Source organism: Microtus pennsylvanicus, chromosome 2, assembly GCF_037038515.1.
Source record: "Microtus pennsylvanicus isolate mMicPen1 chromosome 2, mMicPen1.hap1, whole genome shotgun sequence".
NCBI lineage: Eukaryota > Metazoa > Chordata > Mammalia > Rodentia > Cricetidae > Microtus > Microtus pennsylvanicus.
In genome coordinates, this window is record NC_134580.1 from 47297097 (window position 1) to 47316123 (window position 19027).

At 46.0% G+C, this 19027-nt stretch overlaps 1 protein-coding gene across 1 annotated transcript in view; it reads left to right on the forward strand.

Annotated features, from left to right (window-relative positions):
- Positions 1–17470, forward strand: part of Fbxo32 (F-box protein 32) — a 38958-nt gene extending 21488 nt beyond the window's left edge. Inside the window, exons 5-9 of the mRNA XM_075960978.1 lie at positions 3211–3304; positions 4116–4300; positions 11027–11209; positions 12356–12499; positions 13674–17470. Coding sequence (XP_075817093.1) covers positions 3211–3304; positions 4116–4300; positions 11027–11209; positions 12356–12499; positions 13674–13763 — 696 coding nt within the window. The 3' untranslated portion in view covers positions 13764–17470. The remainder of the gene's footprint in view (positions 1–3210; positions 3305–4115; positions 4301–11026; positions 11210–12355; positions 12500–13673) is intronic.
- The last annotated feature ends 1557 nt before the right edge of the window (positions 17471–19027 follow it).

A 19027-nucleotide genomic window follows, 5' to 3' on the forward strand; every position in this document is an offset into this window, starting at 1 on the left:
TGTTTCTGGCTGATCGCAGGCTGGCCCCTGCCTCACCTCCTACCCCCAAGATGAGTCACAGGGCTCAGCCGCCTGCCCTGCAGGAACAGGCTCCAGGCTCCAGGCTTTTGTTTCCTTTCGTCTTGCTTTATGCTGGTCATGTGATGCTCTGGGTATTAATAAACCTCAGCCTGGCTTTCTACAGCCTGCTGTTGCCCAGGGAGAAAATGAAAGGTTTGTGTTCCTCTTTTCACCGTCATGTGCTGATTGGTGGCTGAACTAAACCAGAAAGGCACGGAGAGCTGTGGTCACTCTTGTTAGCCCCTGGCTTCTGAGTGTAGATCTGTAGCACTAAGCACAACACAGCAGCGCCACCTCTTCCTCCTCCTCTCTCTCCTCCTCCTTCTCCTCCTCCTCTTCCTCCTCCTCTCTCCCTCCTCCTCCTCCTCTCCCTCCTCCTTCTCTCCCTCCTCCTCCGCTCCTTCTCCCCCTCCTCCTCCTCCTCCGAGTCAAGAGGTCATGCCACCTCCTGCACACGTCAAAGATACCAAACCCAGCAGGAAGACATTTGAGGTTTAAAACTCTTTTTTCCAATTTAAAGTAAAATTATGTTGAAGGAACTAGGTCTATCTGTGGTTTGACAGGGGTCCAAAGGAGACAAAATGTTTAAATGAGGGCCTGGGACACAGAGGTGCCCTGAACCACCCAGGACATAGGTCCAAAGTTTGCCCTCCTCTGCAATCCTGCTTTTATTTATTTTCTTGTGTTCTCATCTTGTTTTGTTTTGGCAGTGAGGAATTTGGGGGTTTACTCTGTTTCCTCCTTTTGCCTTGATTCCAGCATCCCATACTGTGTCATATCCGTTCAGGAAATCGGGCAGGGGCCCGGTCCGATGAAATGCTCTTGGAAAGCTTCCTAGGGCCAAGACTATCCCGGTTGGTAGGATATTTGCTTGGGCATGCACAAAGGCTAGAATTTAATTTCCAGCGGCTCGTAAACCAAGCATGGCAGGATGCACCAGTAATCCCAGCTCTAAAGAGATAGAGAACGGAGGATCAGAAGTTCAAGCTCATCCTTAGCTTTGTAGTAAGTCTGAGTCCAGCCCGGACTGTGTGAAGTCCTGTCGCGAAAACAAACAAACAAAAAACACTGAAAATTTTGTTCCAACTCAAAGGAGAGCCTTGTTAATTTTGTGATGGGAGAGTTAGGGTTCCATTGAGAATGTTCTCTAAGGGCAGAGTTCAAAAAATGAGGCCGGGGGGGTCTCTTTTCTCTTTCCTCTTAGAATTAGAATATATTATAATATATTAATTGCACATAATAAATTTAATTATGCTATTGTCATATATGTAAATGATGTGTTTTGCTTTGTAGCCACCTCTGTTACTTCCCTTGTGTCTTGTCTTACTGGGGTCTTGGTTTTCTTTTTTCTTTTTTTTATTTTATTTTATTTTAATTTATTTATTTATTAAGGATTTCTGCCTCCTCCCCGCAACCGCTTCCCATTTCCCTCCCCCTCCCCCATCAAGTCCCCCTCCCTCATCTGCTCGAAGAGCAACCAGGGCACGAGCAAGGAACTCAGGACCACAAGGGGTGCACCCACACACTGAGACAATGGGGATGTTCTATCGGGTACTCACCAAGGCCAGCTGGCCTAGGTCTGAAAAAGCATGGGATAAACCCGGACTAGCTGAACATAGCGGACAATGAGGACTACTGAGATCTCAAGAACAATCGCAGTGGGTTTTTTGATCCTACTGCACGTACTGGCTTTGTGGGAGCCTAGGCAGTTTGGATGCTCACCTTACGAGACCTGGATAGAGGTGGGCAGTCCTTGGGGTCTTGGTTTTCAAAGTCCAGTGTACTAAGCCTGAGTCTGTGTGATTTTTCTTGGGGACTTGATTTGTCTTCTGAAGAAATTAGTTGCTTGGCCTTTACAGCAACCTTTTGGTGTGGTGTTTCTTTGAGACAGACAGTGTGTGCTCCCACTTTCCTATGTGGTAAAAATACAGCTGAGTCCTCTTGCAGGCTGTGAGATCGCTCATAGAGTTTAGAGTCTTCATCAAAATTTTTGTTCCATTTATTTATTGTGTGTGTGCATGCCTGTGTGTGGGCACATGTGTGGTGGTCAGAGAACAACTAACAGTTCTCTCCTTCTGTCATGTGCCTTTGGGGATCAAGTTCATGTCATCAGGCTTGACAGCAAGTATCTTCACCTGCTAAGCCATCTCCCCGACCCTGGTGGTACTCTTGAGCCTCACTTGATCCATCTGAGAAGTGGGTTGCACTAGATGATCTCGAAGATTCTTGTCACTTTATTTTTCAACACTCACATCTTTGGGGGTTTTGTTTGTTTGCTGGTTGGTTGGTTGATTTTTCAAGACAGAATTTTTCTGGGTAGCCCTGGCTGTCCTGGAACTCACTGTAACTCTAGTTCCAGGGATTCTGATGTCCTCTTCTGGCCTCCAGGGGCACCAGGCACACATATGGTACACTTACACACTTTTAGGCAAAACACTCCTACATGTAAAATAAATTTTAAATAAGACACCATCAAAGCTAGCAGATACAAGGGCTCTCCTTTGTGCCTCCGGGAAGAAATAGACAGCCACACTGTGCACCCCTCAGTTTCTCTTCCTTGCCATCTTTCTATAAAAATAAAATAAAATTTAAAAAAAAGGTAAATGCAGCAAAGGAGTCTAGTCAGGCAGGTTTGTTGAACATGAAAAAGCAAACTGTGTCTAGAAAAGAATCACCCCTTCCTTGGCTCAGGCACATGGCCACCAAACACAGGCTTCGCTGTGCCCTGAGAGCAGTGGGTGCCAGTGGATGAAAGTTCAAGCCAGGGCAAGAACAGTTCCCCCTGGGGGTGACTATGCAGAACTCCTGTGCTCACGGGTCACGGGAGGTTCTGTTCCCTCCAGAATACTGTCAGCTCTCCTTTCCAGTGGACCAAATAGAATGGATTAGCCCTGGCCGAAGCCCAAACCCTTTATATATAAAAGAAAAAAAGTCATTAAATATTCAACCTGGTTCCTAGTGTTGAGTTACCACCATTTGTCTTTCATTGGGAGCATCTGCGTTTTATTGCCTGGTGGCCCTGCCTGCCATTTATCACTCTCTCTCCCCTGTCAGTCTGTATCTGCGTGTCATGTGACTCAAAAGTGAAGATTAGAGGAGAAAAATATCTCTCTGTATACTAAGCCTGGCAACGTCTATTTTTACCCACAGCTGTTGGAACTGATAGCGAAGTCACAGCTCACATCCCTGAGTGGTATCGCCCAGAAGAACTTCATGAACATCTTGGAAAAAGTCGTGCTGAAAGGTGAGCTCTGCCGCCCTCTCTCAACCCTCCTGAGAGGCGTGGGAACAGGCAGGTGGGCTTTCTCATCGAGTAGCATGTCGTTAGATTTAAAGGAACGTGAGTGGATGGCAACAAACAATGTCGGCTGAATCCCAGGGGCCCTCGCTTCCAGCTTAGGAGAAAGGTACCACCCATGCCCTTGGCAAAGAACAAGACCATTGCCTTCTTGTTCTCTCTTTAGAATCAGCTGTTTGCCTTACTTTAAGTTTGACTGGCTCCTCGTTGAGGACATGTGCCCCACCCTTCACCTTGGAGCTTCGATATTCCTAGGACATGCAGCTGTGTGCAAGGCAGAATGGAGGCATAGACTGGACTAGCCATGACCTTAGACCTCTGGCTCCACTGAGTCATTTCACACATGGGGGGACTGATGCGTATGAGACATGAGCGTCCTGTGATCATCTAGAAGTTAGCCAGGCAGGGTTTGAACTCAGCCTTCTGAACCCCCAAACTGCAGTCTTCCATTGGCCATCCAAAAGCATGTCAGCTGCTGAACAGAAAAGCCGTGTTCTGATCAGGTGGACCATTGGCACTGAATTGAAACAGGAGAGCTCTTTAGAAACCCAGGAGAAGAGAACAAAGAGGGACCTAGATAACGGAAACTCTACCCATTACCTGAGTATAGAATAAACACGGGTGAGAAAGAAGATGGCATCCTAAGAGAGACAGTGTCCAGTCATGGGAGTAGACAACAAAGAAGAAAAGACCACTTGTGTCATGCATGGTCCCCATAACATGACTTTAATATTCCTTTTTCTTCTTCCCACTCAAGTCCTTGAGGACCAGCAAAACATAAGACTCATAAGGGAACTTCTCCAGACCCTCTACACGTCCTTATGCACACTGGTCCAGAGAGTTGGCAAGTCTGTGCTGGTGGGCAACATTAACATGTGGGTGTATCGGATGGAGACCATTCTACACTGGCAGCAGCAGCTGAGCAGCATCCAGATCACCAGGGTGAGTGCAAGCCCCCACTCACCCCACTGTAGCTTCCCCTGCTCAGACACTGAGCAGACTCCAGAGCATGACGTCCTCTCTAGTGATGCAGCAACAGGTTGCTTCTGACTTGATGCCGTGTCCTTGGGCTGAGGGTGGTAGACGGTATGAGGGGCATCCTGATAAAGGGGGAGTGGGAAGAAGAACTTGGCAAAACAGGTGGAGGGAATGTTAAAGATGACAGCCAACTGTAACACCATGCAACAACAAAAAATAAAAACAGAAACAAAACGGAGAACATAGCTGTCAGGGAAGGGATGTTGGCTGTCTGCTGAAGTCTTCAGTGGGGCTTCGGGGAGCTCTCTGCTCATTTCCTCAAAAGAATGAGCTGTTTGTGGACTGGGGACGCTGCCTTTAGTACAATAGAGCCCAGAAGACAGTGGCTACAGAGCTGGTACCACCAGCCTTTTAGAATCTCAGTCCTGTTTAATGGTAGTGATGACAAAAGACATTTGAACCAAGCCTGAACACACATGTAAGAAAATACTAACTGGACTCACTCAGAGCCTGTACGTTACCAGCATAGGACTTCATATAGCAGGCATTTCTCTTGGCTTTCAGAATAAGAACTCACTGTGGGCTCCCATCCTATTAATGGTGATAGGGGCGGGAGACAAGGCGCGCACAGAACTGTGTGAACGTTGCTGGCGTAATCTCTCAGGGCTCACTAATGGACAGGCACACTCGGGAAGCTCACACGACACTTGGCTACTTATCTAATCACACACTGGGCTGGTTAAGTGGCTTCCGGGACCCACACAGTTTGGAACTGCAGCATGTATCATGTGAAGGTGACACAGAGGAAACCCTGTGACTTCTAAACAATTACCTTGCTGTATGACGTTTCCAAAGAGCACATTCTTTCTTCACGGTGAATGATTTTTCTGCCCCTTGGTTTCTTAAATTCTAAAGCGGAAGGAATAATTAGAAACCTCTTGTTACATGGCTTCCTTAGAGCTGTTTAGGCTTCAACAACCCTGCTTGTACACACCCACAAGCTCATGTGCATGCACACACATGCCCGTGCCTGCAAGCACACGCATGCAAAGAGCTGAGCAGAGCCCAAATGTAGGTCATCTTTCAGAAATGATCCCCATTGTAGGATTGTTATAAGAAAACTTAAGCATTTATTATAAACAGTATAATTTTAATAATTTATCCCAGGCTCCTCTCTGAAATAGAGCAATAGCCTAGCCATGTACAGTTAAGAGCAGAATTCCATTCCTCGATCCCAGAAAACTCATTTTAACCTGCTACCTGATTTCCAGCATTCTCTGTGCCCTGGACTGAATAATTCCTGTCTTATTCCCCAGAGACAATTCCCAGCCAATGAAAGAAACTAACAAGGCTCATTGCAAGGCTGTCTCCCCTCAAGCACCCTTGCAGCTCTCATTTATGCCTACCCTGAGCTATGCTCCTTCTGACCACCTCAGATGAGTGGTCTTCCCAGGTCTCCCATTCTTTGCATTCCCATGACCTTACTTCCTTAAAGCCCTCCTTGGTTGGCCCCAAACACTCCTGAAAGGCAGCCATTGTAATTACTATTACCCTTCCATAGGCTGGTATTGAAGTGGGGACCAGAGGAGTCCAGGGTTCTTCCCAGCACTACACAACAGTTAGGTCAAAGTCAGAAGCTGGGACTGTTGACTCCTAAAATGGCAAAGTGTGCTTACAAACTCTTCCCCGTCTAGTTTTCTTCCAATTATTTATCCACTGATTCAGCTTATTAAAAAAAAAAACTTTTTAATCCAATGAAATCCTCTGCTTAAGAAGTCCAGCCCTGAAGCTCATCCTCCCTCCTACCCCCCCACCCCCCCGCCGCTAACATCTGCTTGGTGTGCTCCGGTGGAACCCCACACTTCTCTACACACCCTTCAGGGACTTCTGGCTCACAATTTTCCCGGGTTCATCCCATCTCTTACAGCCGCTATCACAGTCTTCTTCAGAACAGTTCTGATTAGCCAGAAGGCTCTCATGCACATACACATCTGTCTCCAGCCACTGCTTTACAGTCTCCAAAGAAGAAGACATTCATCTTCTGCGCCATACCTGGCTCAATCAGTGGATTTTAGCTGAAGAGATGAATATTGGTTTGAAGAGACAGCTCCCCACTAACCCGTGTGCTGAAGTACATGTTCAGGGTTCCGGGGAACATGAATGGAGAATATTGTCCTAGATTATGGGTGAAAGTGGTAAATTATACCAACTGCAAGATTCAGACAGTTTACTCAGTCTCCCCATGCTTCTTCACTTTCCTCGTTTGGAAACGAGAAGCAGACATGCCCAGCTCTTCCCTATCCCTGGGTGAGATTAAACATAGGTGTGAGATTGCATAAACCAGCCTAAGGACAGCAGCTGGAGCAGGGCCTGGTGTGTAGGAAGCATTATTATAGATGCATTAGGTGTTGTGATCAAGGGCTTGCCTGCACACACACTGTAAGTCATTCCCATGTGATAATTAACTTATCTCGTAATTAGTTGTAATTAGGGTAAACGGCAGGAATTTACTGGGTCCTGTGCTAAGTACTTCTATGTATTAACTCATTTCTTATACCCAGCCCCACTGAGAGATACTCATTTCCTTGTTTTGTAATTGAGAGAAAGCATCCTCAGTCTCCACAGAGGATGGATTCAGAGACACCCCAAGGTTACCGTGGATGCCATGGATGCTCAAGTATTTTGTATACAATGGCATAGTGACTATGCTTAGCCCACATGCACCCTCCTCTGCCTTGCAACTCATCTCTAGCCCAATTTTAATACCTTATAGGATGCTATGTGCATAGGGCAGGAGGACAAGAAAGTCCTGTGAGTTCAGATGCATTTTTCTGTCAGTAGTTTCCATATGTGGCTCATGGAATTCAAGGATGTAGAAGCCAAGTACATGGAGGGCAGAGTGGAACTGTGTTGGGGCTTCTATACCAGGATGTCTGACATCAAACTCCAGAACAGGCTGCTCCCAGAGGCTATGCTGCTCCTTTCCTGAACCCACTAGGGGGCTCTGAGTTGTGCTGTTCTGAGAGCTGTCAAGAAGAGCTTCCCACACAGATCCCCAACTGTTACGGATCTTCTAATCTTAACACACTTGGCAAGTGGAGGCAGGAGAATGGGGAGTTCAAGGTCATCCTCAACTATAGAAAAAATCTGAAACAAGCCTGGGCTATAAGATCCTGGGGCGGGGTGGGGGGCGGATGAGGGAGTCGAGGGACAGTGAGGGAACAAGAACAGTCGAATCACTTCAGTCTGGATGATAGTTCTGTGTTTCTCAGGAAGAAAAGAATATTAATCCATGAAAATATTAAAATGCCTTTCATAGTAAAAGCTTCCCTGTCTGCCCACTATCTGCCACTGTTGTCTCGGCACATAACCTTGTTTGCCTTAGAAATCTTCATGTCTAATTCTTTCAAGCCAATTTTTATTTGTAAATGTAACTTATATAAGAATAAAGGATGAAGGACGAAATTAAGAGAACTGGTTTGCAGGGGGAAAATAAAATATAATTACAGTGCTGTGGGCAAAGCAATGTTTTGGAAAATGGGGGCTGGGGTAGACAAAATGGAGTTCAGCCAAATGCTTGGCTAAGGCTGCAAGAGTGACATATTTTCCCTTTTATATGTTTATATTCGAAAGGGAGAAGGCATGTAAGCAGTTAACCATTTATCAGGAATAAGGGCTTGGCACGAGGTCTGGGCAAGGGTTTTGGAAAAGTTCAGGTTTGAAAATCTGACAGAGCAAACTCTGCCAGGCCAACTTGCCTTTAATAGGAGTTAATGTAATAATTGGCCTGGGAGTTTTAACCAAAAAAGTAGAGGCTTTGAAGTGCTGGAAACAAAAAGAAAATCCCATGGCAGTTTTATTAGCTCATATGATCAACAGCAGATGATAAATGACAAATAGGTCTAGGGCTTTCTGCGGTCACACAAAGGCCTGAATGTTGCAAACCAATTGAGTTCAGCCCAACAGCCTGCGGTAGAAGTGAGCAGTAAAAATTGTCAAATCACAGACACTTCTGAAACAGGAGGCCTGAGTCGCTGCAGGCCTGCGATCATTAGGGCTAGAGGAATCTTCAGTATTCTAAACATAGTCTTTGGGAGCTGGGGAAACTGAGGCCCAGACTTCCCAGGATGCTGTCTGCCCCCATCACATTCCTCCCTTGCCACATCCATTCTCCTCAGCAGCTCCCATTAAGTCCTCCTTCTGTGGCCTCTCTTCCCATCAGTTTATGTCTTGCCTACCAGAGGACTCAGGTGATTGACAAGATCAAATGGAACTTGGCATCATCCCGATGAGGCTGGTACCAAGTAGTCCCTGGAGTCCCCATGTGTTTGGGCTTTGCTGTGCTTCCTACAGGTCCTGCCCCAGAAATTTGATGAGAAAAATAATCCCTATTATTATTTTTCCTCTGTGCCTGTCCAGTAAGCGCCCCAAGGGCTGTTTGTGCTGGATTAGTCTCCAAGGCCTACAAGATATAGGTCCTGCCTTCAAGGATATAGGTCTAGGTGAGGTATCTTGAGATGATCAAATTTTAAAATAAGAAAGGGCTTGAATATAAGTTTGAGGGTATAGTGGAAGTTCCTTCAGAAGCTCAAGGTTGATTACATGTGTGTATTATATGTAAATGGACAGTTTTTAAAACATCCCCTGGAGGAGCTAGAGAGATCACTCAGCAGTTGAGAGTTCTGTTCCCACCACCCACATGGTGGCTCACAACCATCTGTAACTCTAGTTCCAGAGGACCCAATATCTTCTGATCTCCATGGCATCAAGTATACATGTGGTGTACACACATACATGCAGGCAAAACACTCATATTTGTAGGATAAATTTAAAAATTTTTAAATTAAATGTTCCCTGGTGTCCTAGGTTACAGTAGAGCTTTAGCTCAAAGGTTTTGGGGCCAGCCATTCCCAGTGTGTGCACAAACATATACACACAAACACAAATGCACAAGCATACGTATTTATAAATGCAAACAAACATACACAAACCCACACAAATGCATATAAGTACATCCATATAGTCCTGTAAACACACATACCACACACACACAAACACATGCACAAGGTCTTTGTGTTATTCTTTTTTTTCCTGTTCAACTATTTGGATTTAATCCATTACACTAATATTTACTGAGTTCTTATGATGTGCCAAACATTGTGGACACCAGGACACAACAGTGAAACAAAGCCAACCCCCTGCTGTCAAGGACCTTAGGTTCTGAAAGCAATGCTCCATTCAGCCTTTCTTAAGGAAGGGGTTGTGCAGAAAGGAGGGGGGGTTGCAGTCAGTCACTGAGGGAGCTCGTAGGAGTTCTAAGAAGGCACAGTGAAGGAGACCTAAGGAGGGGGGGAGGGAATACATAGATAGTAAAGGTCAAATGAAATGGTTGAGTTTTGTTTTTCTTTGTTGGGTATTTGGTTCTTGGTTTTTGGAGACAGGATCTCTCTATGTAGCCCTGGCTGTCCTAGAACTTGTTATATTGACCAAGCTGGCCATGAGCACACACATCTCCTCCTCTCTCTACCTCCCAAATGCTGGGATGAAAGGCGAGGACCACTATACCCAGTGGCAATAGGTTTGAAGTGGGTTTGAGAGACAAGAGAAGGAAGGCCAGGTGGGTGAGGGCAGTGTGCATAGGTAAGCAAGATATGGTTTGGGTGCCAGAGAGTGCACTGAAGTGGAATGATCTGAAATCACAGAGGACAGTGAGATGAGAGGCCAGGTGTCTGCCTGGGCCACCCATCAGGGTGGTGGCATTTTTGGAAGGCAGTGAGTCTTGAAGTTGAATAGTGAAGCTAACAAAGCACAAAATCCAATGTGCTCCCATGCTCCAGTGGGTGGCCCACACCATGCACACATGGGCTGCACTAATTAGACTTAGAGAGCTATCCAGGCAAACAAACATGAGAGGTTCGAGAGATGGCTCAGTGGTTAAGAACCCTTGTTGCTCTTGCAGAGGATCTGGGTTTAGTTCCTAGCACCCACATGACAGCTCGTAACCATCCATAACTGCAGTTCCGATGGATTCAACACCCTCTTCTGACCTCTGCAGCGCAAGGCATGGTGCATTTACAGACAAACACTTGTACACATACAAGAAAAATCAACCTTTTAAAAGGACTTGAAGTTGAGAGGAACCTTTTGGGTGCAGGGGGGTTAGAAGAGGGAAATGGGGTAGATAGTATCATATGTCACTGTTTACTTTTAAGAAAATTTCAAAAATAAAGAAAAATATAGCGATGGTGGTGATGCACACCTTTGATCCCAGCCCTTGGAGGGCAGAAGCAGGTGGATTTCTTGAGTTTGAGGTTAGCCTAGTCTACAAAGTGAGTTGCAAGACAGCCAAAGCTATACAGAGAAACCCTGTCTCAGAAAAAGAAAAAAAAGAAAAATATAATAAAAAGAGTTCAACATATGCTGTTTGGGTAGTCTTTTTAGAGCAGAAGGTTGCAAGGACAGGAAAAGCCTGCAGGCTGCAGTCAGCCAAGACACTCCTGGCTGTCCTCTGGAGGCTCTGCCATCGGTCTTACCTGTTGGACCGGGAGCATCACAGCTCTGGGAATCTAGCTGTTGATAAGCCAGCTTGAGATTGCAGGATCTGGGAACCATGGCGTTCTGGGAGCAAGCTATGGCAAGAAAATGGCTCTTCTCTAACTTCCAGCTTATCATCTGGCCTTCTCTCTGCAGCCTGCCTTCAAAGGCCTCACCTTCACGGACCTGCCTGTGTGCTTGCAACTGAACATCATGCAGAGACTGAGTGATGGGCGGGACCTGGTCAGCCTGGGCCAGGCAGCCCCAGACCTTCTTGTGCTCAGTGAGGACCGGCTGCTGTGGAAGAGACTCTGCCAGTACCACTTCTCAGAACGACAGGTCAGTGAAGCCCAGTGGCCCGCTCCTCATGCTCCCTGATCTGCCCCTACCCTGAAAAGACCCATCCTTCTCCAGCATGAAGCGGGACTGCCTGCCTCCTAGAATGCCTGGTTTACTAGAAAGCAACAGTTTAAGACCACAGTTCTCAACCTTCCTAATGCTTCGAGCCTTCAGTACAGTTCCTCATGTTGTGGTGACCCCCAACCATAAAATTATTTTCCTTGCTCCTTCCCAGTTGTCATTTTGCTACTGTTATGAATCACAGCATACATAACTGTGTTTTCCAGTGGTCTTAGGTGACCACTGGTCTAAGACATTCCTAAGTCAATGTGTGGTTTTTTTGCTTTTTGGTTCCTTGTCATTGTCACTATTGTCTTGATTAGGGAAAGATAAATCCTTACCCCAAATTACATTTTATGACTCACACAAAATTTTCACAAATTGGTATTGCCTCTTTTCTTTTTTTTTAAAAAAAAGACCTTTTTATGGTGCTTTATATTCAAGCACTTTTATGAAGAGTGTTTCCTTTCACCCTCCCCACCCAGGAAGGGTAGATATTATCATGCCCCCTTCAAACAGGTGAAGAGACCAAGGCCATAATGACCAACTGGTGCATTCAGATTAGTGAAGTGACCCTTAGGCTGAGACAGCTGACCCTACATTTGCATTGGGCCCACGGATGCCCTAGGGCGCCCTCTAAACCTGTTCCTCATCCAGGGTTGTTTTACCAATTTCTTCATCTGTGCATTAATTCAACAGGTTCTTTTCATGAAGCACCTGATACTTAAACATAAAATAGAGCCATGATGCTAGTGACTGAGCCTTCCTAGAAATAATTGTCCAGGTCGACAGCGAAGAAAAGTGGCTTATGGGAGTGGCCTAAGCTTTGACCAGTCGGAGGCACTGCACTCAACCACTAGGAAAGCGTAGTTCCCTGTTTCTTCTGAAAGCTGGCTAAACAGCACCCAGTAAGCAGGAGAGCTAAGAAAGCTGCTTTCCAACTTGACAGCTTTCTTTCCTGGGCCTTTCTAGGGTCCCTGTAAAAACGTGGGGGGAAGAGTGGGAGCACATCTTTGGAACCAGAAAACCCCAAACTGTCCTCTTGGTGGACTCTCTGGAAATTACTTTTCTCTGTTTGATTTTCAGATCCGCAAGCGATTAATCTTGTCGGACAAAGGACAGCTGGATTGGAAGAAGATGTATTTTAAGCTGATCCGATGTTACCCAAGGAGAGAGCAGTATGGGGACACCCTGCAGCTCTGCAGACACTGCCACATCCTCTCCTGGAAGGTATGCGCCTGTGCTGGCTAGGGTTCTGTCAGCTTGACACAAGCTAGCGTCCTTTTGGAAAAGGGAGCCACAGTTTATTAAATGCCCCCCCCCAAAGTTGGCCTGTGGGCAAGTCTGTGTGGCATTTTCTCGATCGGTAATTGAGGTGGAAGGGCCCAGCTGACTGAGCAGGGCCACTGCCGGGCTTCGGTAACGAAGTTGGCCATGCAAGCTGAAGAGCAAGCCTTTAAACACTCTCTATGGCCTGTGTTTCAGTCTCTGCCTCCAGCCCTGTCAGCAACGTGAGGCCAGCTCTTCCCTGTTCTTTCCTATCTCAGCCCTCCACCTAAGAGGAGAGAGAAACTCATTCAGCACTTGGACAGGGAAGAGCAACTGCAAGGCCTTCATTTCCCTTCATTTCTTCCACCCCTTATGTTGATTTGTCTCTGAAACCCGCTTACCACATATTCTATCTTTGTGTGCACAGGGGAACACATAGGCAAACATGAATTCTTCAGCTTCTCAGTGCTGTGGAATCCCTTTGGAGGGGAGGGATAGTATGTGCAGATGTGTTGTGTGTGTGCACATATGAGCCCATGTGTATGGAGGCCTAAGGTCACAGTCTCCTTTTTCATCAGTAGCTCACCACCTTAAAAAAAAAATGAACCTGGAACTCACCAGATTGACTAGACTAGCCAGCCAATGAGCTCCAGGGCCCCATCTGCTCTGCTTCACCCCCAGTGCTAGGGTTACAGGATGCCCGCCTCCATGCCCAGCTTTCATGTGGGTACTGGGAATCCAAACACAGATCCTCACGGTCACATACCAGCCACTCCACTCGCCCCCTGAATGCAGTGGCATTCTTTTGCTTCTAAGATTTATTGGTCTTTTTCATCATAAACATGCATACATGTTTATGTGTGGTATGTGCATATGAGAGCGGTGCCTGCAGAGGCTGGAAGATGGTGTCGGGTACCTTGGAGCTGAAGCCACAGATGCTTGTGAGCCACTTGACCCACGTTCAAGACCAGAACTTGGGTCCTCAGCAAGAGCAGTACCTGCTCTTAACCGCTGAACCACCTCTCCAGCCCCTGTAGTGGCATTTTTGACAGAGTTGCTAAGAGATTGGGCAAGGCCCGAGAGAGCCAGGGAGCTGCCCCTGAGAACTCGGATCTAACCATGATGCTGTTTTCAGGGCACTGACCACCCGTGCACAGCCAACAACCCAGAGAGCTGCTCGGTCTCACTCTCCCCGCAGGACTTCATCAACTTGTTCAAGTTCTGAATCCCACCTCTTGACGGCATTTCACAAGCCCCCTCCCCCCTCACTCCCCGCTGATCGGATGGCTGGGAATTCGGAGACTTCCTTTGTAAATAGTGTACATTGTAAGCACTGGCTTGAAACTTGTGAGCGAAGTCACTGAGAAGACGTTGGAGGGAAGGGACGAAGCTGCCGATGGGAACTTACAAATGTGAACTGCACACTAGAACTGGTACGGAAACACGGAAATACTGTAAATAGACTTTTTCTTTTCCCCCAAGAATTTGCCAGTGAGACTCTAAGGGCGAGAACTCTGTCTGCCGTGAAAAACGGAGTCCTCCTGATGTTCATGGAAACTTCCTAGTTCCCTAGGAAGGAAAAAAAGACGCAAAACTCAAATACCAGACAGAACACTCTGTTTACAATGTGATGGTGTTGTTAAGACAAAATGAGAAAGAAGGAGAATGAATGCTACAACTGAGGAAGCCTTGGGCTTTGGGTTTCGATTTGGGATTTGTTGAACAGGCGAAGAAGTCCACCCATTGGACACCTACGCAGGCATAAGGCCTTATCCTACGAAGATGCCACACAATGGTCTACCTCTGAAAGCGTAGCTTGCTCTCTGGCAGCGTGCACTATCTAGCAGGCAATGTCTGTGTTTCATGTAAGTTCTTTCATCTGTAAAGAGATCTGAGATGGGAAGGCTATTAGAAACAACCTTGGTTCTGACTTCCCTTCCCCTCTTTGCTCCCAGTCTACACCTTCTTTCCTTCCATGTTGTAGCTCATGTACGGAACCAGAAGGCCAGCCTAAGAACAGCTCCAGCAGAAGACACGAAGAACTAGAATTGGGCACCTGTAGATGGTGGCTTGGCGCTTCTGATTTAACTCTACTCTCCTCTAGCTTAACTTCTGGGCTTGTCTGGTCTTCCATGGGTGTCGTCATGGATTAGTGAATGTCTGTGAACTTAGTGGAGTCTAAGAACTGAGGCTTGAGAGAGACATTTTTCACACCAGCCAATTAAGCATTCTGATAGCTGCTGCTTCCCCTTGGCGGGGTGTGGAGCTGAGGCTCTTTCTGTTCTTTAGGTTTAGCATCGAACTTGAGTCATCCTGAATGGGGACTTTTCACATGCGTGATTTAAAAGGAAGCCTGGAGTTCCAGCTAGATAGGGAGCTGAGTTCATCTTAAGCTTGTTTCAAGACTGAGTTAAAACAAAGAGAGGCAAAAGACAAAGGATCCCAGGGGGTCTTGCAAAGCAGAGATATGAACACTGTGGAAGAAAGCAAATCTCAGGACTTCAGGAGTTAATTCCTGGGGTGGGGGAAATGTTATTTTTTACTTTTTATAGATTGTTGCTTTTCTACAATGTACATATATTTGCAGTTGTATTTGCTTTTTTAAAAAAAAAATCTCCAAATAAAACTACCACTATGCACATCCTTGGTAAATAATCAGAAGTAGGAATGTGTCCACATAGATGTTAAGTGAGGGATTGTGTAACCTGAAGCATTGATGCTTGGGGTGGTCCTCGAAGGAAAGGAAAGGTGACCGAACATACATAGAAACAAGAGACAGTCAACACCTCTGCCTTCAGTAATAGAGTATGCTCAGGTCAGTGCCGCGTGGGCAGATGAAGTCTGCAGGGTTCCCTGGTTTGTAGTATCTGTACTTACACCAAAAGTTCTCCATATTTCCTTCTTCCTTGAGGGAGAAATTAAGTTGAGTTCAGAGGCCTGTAATGAGGAAAGGGAACTGTAAAAGAACAAGATTTGATGTATAAAGCTGAACTTTAGAGACTACAAACCTGTAACAGCTAGGAGTTTTTCTATTTGGTTTTGTGGTTTTTTTTTAGTTTTTTGCTTTTTTTTTAACTCTTCTCCCCAGAATTATTTTTACATTAAGATTTACATTAAGGGCTTAGACTAGGAAAGAAAAGAAAGGAAAGGGAAAGAAGGAAGGAAGGAAGGAAGGAAGGAAGGAAGGAAGGAAGGAAGGAAGGAAGGAAGGAAGGAAGGAAGGAAGGAAAGGAAGACATTTTTTTCATAATTGTCAGACTCTCTACAATACCTCACCTTCTGTACGTGGGGTGGAGCTGGGTCTGCCATTGCTATGGAAAGCTCTGGAAACAGTGACTCTAAGTGACACTGTTAGGGTTAGGGGATCATGGCCTTTCACATGTTCTTATCAGCTTGTTACCACCGCTTTGTCAAGTTGTTTAGAGATGGAAAGTTGTTGGGACCTTGGGGTTTATTTACAGTTCCAGCAACTTTGCCTACTTTGAACTGCCAGCAGAAAACTGGTGAGCCAGTCTCATGGAGTGCCAACAATGCACAAGGCATACATCCTACGTGCCCCAAGCAACCATCTGTCTCTGTGTAAAATGACCCTGACCCCAAGCAGTGAGGTCCCAGCTTTTTGAAATGTTGGCTAGGTGCCTGTAGATCCTCCATGAACCTTGGTGTCATTGGATATGGTATGCGACACAGCCAAAGAATTGATTTAAAAGGAAAAAGGAGCATGTATGGGTCACTTTCATTGGTTAGTAGAAAATAGGAAGGATTGGCAGGTGGAGAGGGAGTGGGGGAGGAGTAGTAATGGAACATCTTTGATGTCGTGTAGCAGGGAGGAGCAATGGAGAGAAGAGCAGGCAAGATATCCATATTAGGGCATGGCTAGAGCCTCACATACAAATGACGGGACTTAAAAAGTGTTGCTCCTAGAACAGGAATAAGTCTATAGAATTCCTCTTGACAAACCCACCCAGGATTCCCAGACCTAAGACACAAAAACCTGGCTACAAAAGTGAGAGGGGCGTGGATATAGAAATTGCTAGAAGAATTTTTTCCAACACAAAGAAGAAATCTGTTTTCTCTCTCCTACTGTACCTTCCTGTCCCTCCTTTGCATGCTGTAAAACAGAACTTGAGTTATGCCCACTCTGAAGTCATTCAGGCAGCAAGAGAGGAAAAGGTTCTTTCCAAGTCATATGAGCAAACCCAGGGAGATGGTGAATCAAACTTACTTAAGAACAATCAGCTGAGAGTCTCTAAAGAAAGAGAACCATTCCATATAGAGTTTAGGAATGTTCCTTTTAAAGCAAGAGCCAGTAAAAAAAAAAAAAAATCAGCCCAATGATACTGCCAACTAGCTCCAGTCATTACTCAGCGCGGTTGAGTGGACAGGTGTGTCAGTTGAATGGGGGAAAAGGGGTGGCAGAAAGAATCCGAAGCCACAAGGTGGGATCCCGAGCCCATCAGCTGGGAGAACTTTCTGACTAGTAATGACCAGTTTCAGGTGGAAGTGTTCTGGACAAGATACTTGCGCTGCAAAAGCTCTCAGCTGACGATCCCATCTCCTTGTGACCATGAAGCCAGCTTGTGGGTGGCTCATCCCTGTGGCCTCACAACGTGAGGAGGCTGCTCTTGACACAGATGCCTTATTTTTGTTTACCATGGAAGAGAAAAGGTTGGGAATTTGGTTTGTCTAAGCAGTTGGTATGATTCACAGAGAGAGAAGGAGACAAGTCGCCGCAGGAGACGTTTAGCGGTATATGGTTCTCGGCGTTGGAAACAATGTTTATTATAAAACACGCACCTGGGTTTATATTTTTCTGCCTGGCTGTGGGGCAATAACATCTTGCTGTGCAAACACTCTAAATTTTATGTGTGAATTTTTGACTGTCATTTTATGTGTGCATTTTTTAACTAAACTCTATCATTTTCTATGTTGGCATCTGTTGTTGTTTTTTTTTAATCTGTTTCCAACTATCTGAGCCTGTGAACCATCTCTTCTGACTGGATGCTGGCTTGAAACCCGTTAGTGCTTAAACAGACTCAGAAACACCCTGAACCTCTGGGCAAACGCAGGGATGTTACTCTTTGATGTATAATGGGCCATCTATGGCTCAACAAACAAGGTAGTAAATTCTTCTAAAGTCTGTTTTCTGTCAGTGTTTTCTCTGCTTTGCTGAAACAGAAAACAACAAAACCACCTTTGGTTTTCTAAATGAAGGAGATTCCCATCCCAGACTTTAGACCAAGGAGGGTTGTTAGAGAGGATGCAGTCTGACGTTTCTGCCTTTCAAGATGAGGAAGCCTTTCCAGAACTGGGGGGCTTGGGGGGAGGAGCCTTCCTCTGCACTCCTTGGGAAGTCAACAGAGTTGAACAGAGACCTGGAGCTTCCTGATGTCAGAGCTGTGAGTCCTAAGCACCTTGTGGGTATCCGTAGATTCACGACACTCAGTGTGATTCTTCCAAAGACCCTCACTGTGGGAGGCTTGGGAGGCCATCCCACGATGGGGGTCTGCAACCAAGTCTTCCAAACCTTCTAAGGCTGGTTCTTACCAGATAAGCTAAGACAACCCTTTTCGTTTTCACACCCTCTCATTCTGCTGCTACCACGGCATTCCACTGAGCACAGCCTGCTTAGTAGGAAGCAACTAGCACACCAGGTGTGTGGTGCACACCTGTAAGCTGCAGAGGCGGGAGAACTGGACTTCTAACCTGGGCTACATAGCACGGCCTTGTTTCAAAAACAGTCGGAAGCAGGCGGCATGCTTTTTTTTTTTTTTGACAAATTCGTCTTTTCCCTTGGGTTTTTACATCATGCCCTTATAGGAATAGATACAGGGTCCTGGGGAGATGGCTGGTTGATAAAGTGCCTGCTATGGAAGCATGGGGACCTGAGTTCCCCATCAAATGAATTCCTTGTCAAAACCAAGCATGAACTTTCGTGCATGGGGAGTTGATGGGCCAGCCAGTTTAAAGAATCAAGTGATACCCAGGCTCAGTGAGAGACCCTGCCTCAAAAAGAAAAGTGGACAGAGATCCAGGAAGATGCCCAGTATCTGCCCTGACCTCTAAATGCATATGCATGTGCACACACATACAGGCATACTAGCATGCATGCCTGTATACGTGTGCACACACACACACATGTGCATGCATGCATGTGCAAATATACACAAAAGAATAGCTAAGTGTTGACCTTGCTCCTGCTGGTACCCCTGAAATGGAAAGGTACATTTAAGCCATCCATCCTCCTTCCTGTTCCTCTTACCCATGATCCCCACTATAAAATCCAGTGAGGTTCTGTCTGGTGGGAGTTCATTCTGTTCAACCTTGTTTGCATTTAGCAGAATTTATCCCATAAGGCAAGGGATGGTGATAGCCATGAATTTTGTCTGGTACGCCTTTTTCAAAGTGTCCTTGACTTCAGCAAGCAAAGCTTCTTGAGAAAGCTCTCTAAACTTAGTCCCTGTCTAATTGGCTGGAAATGGATGGCTA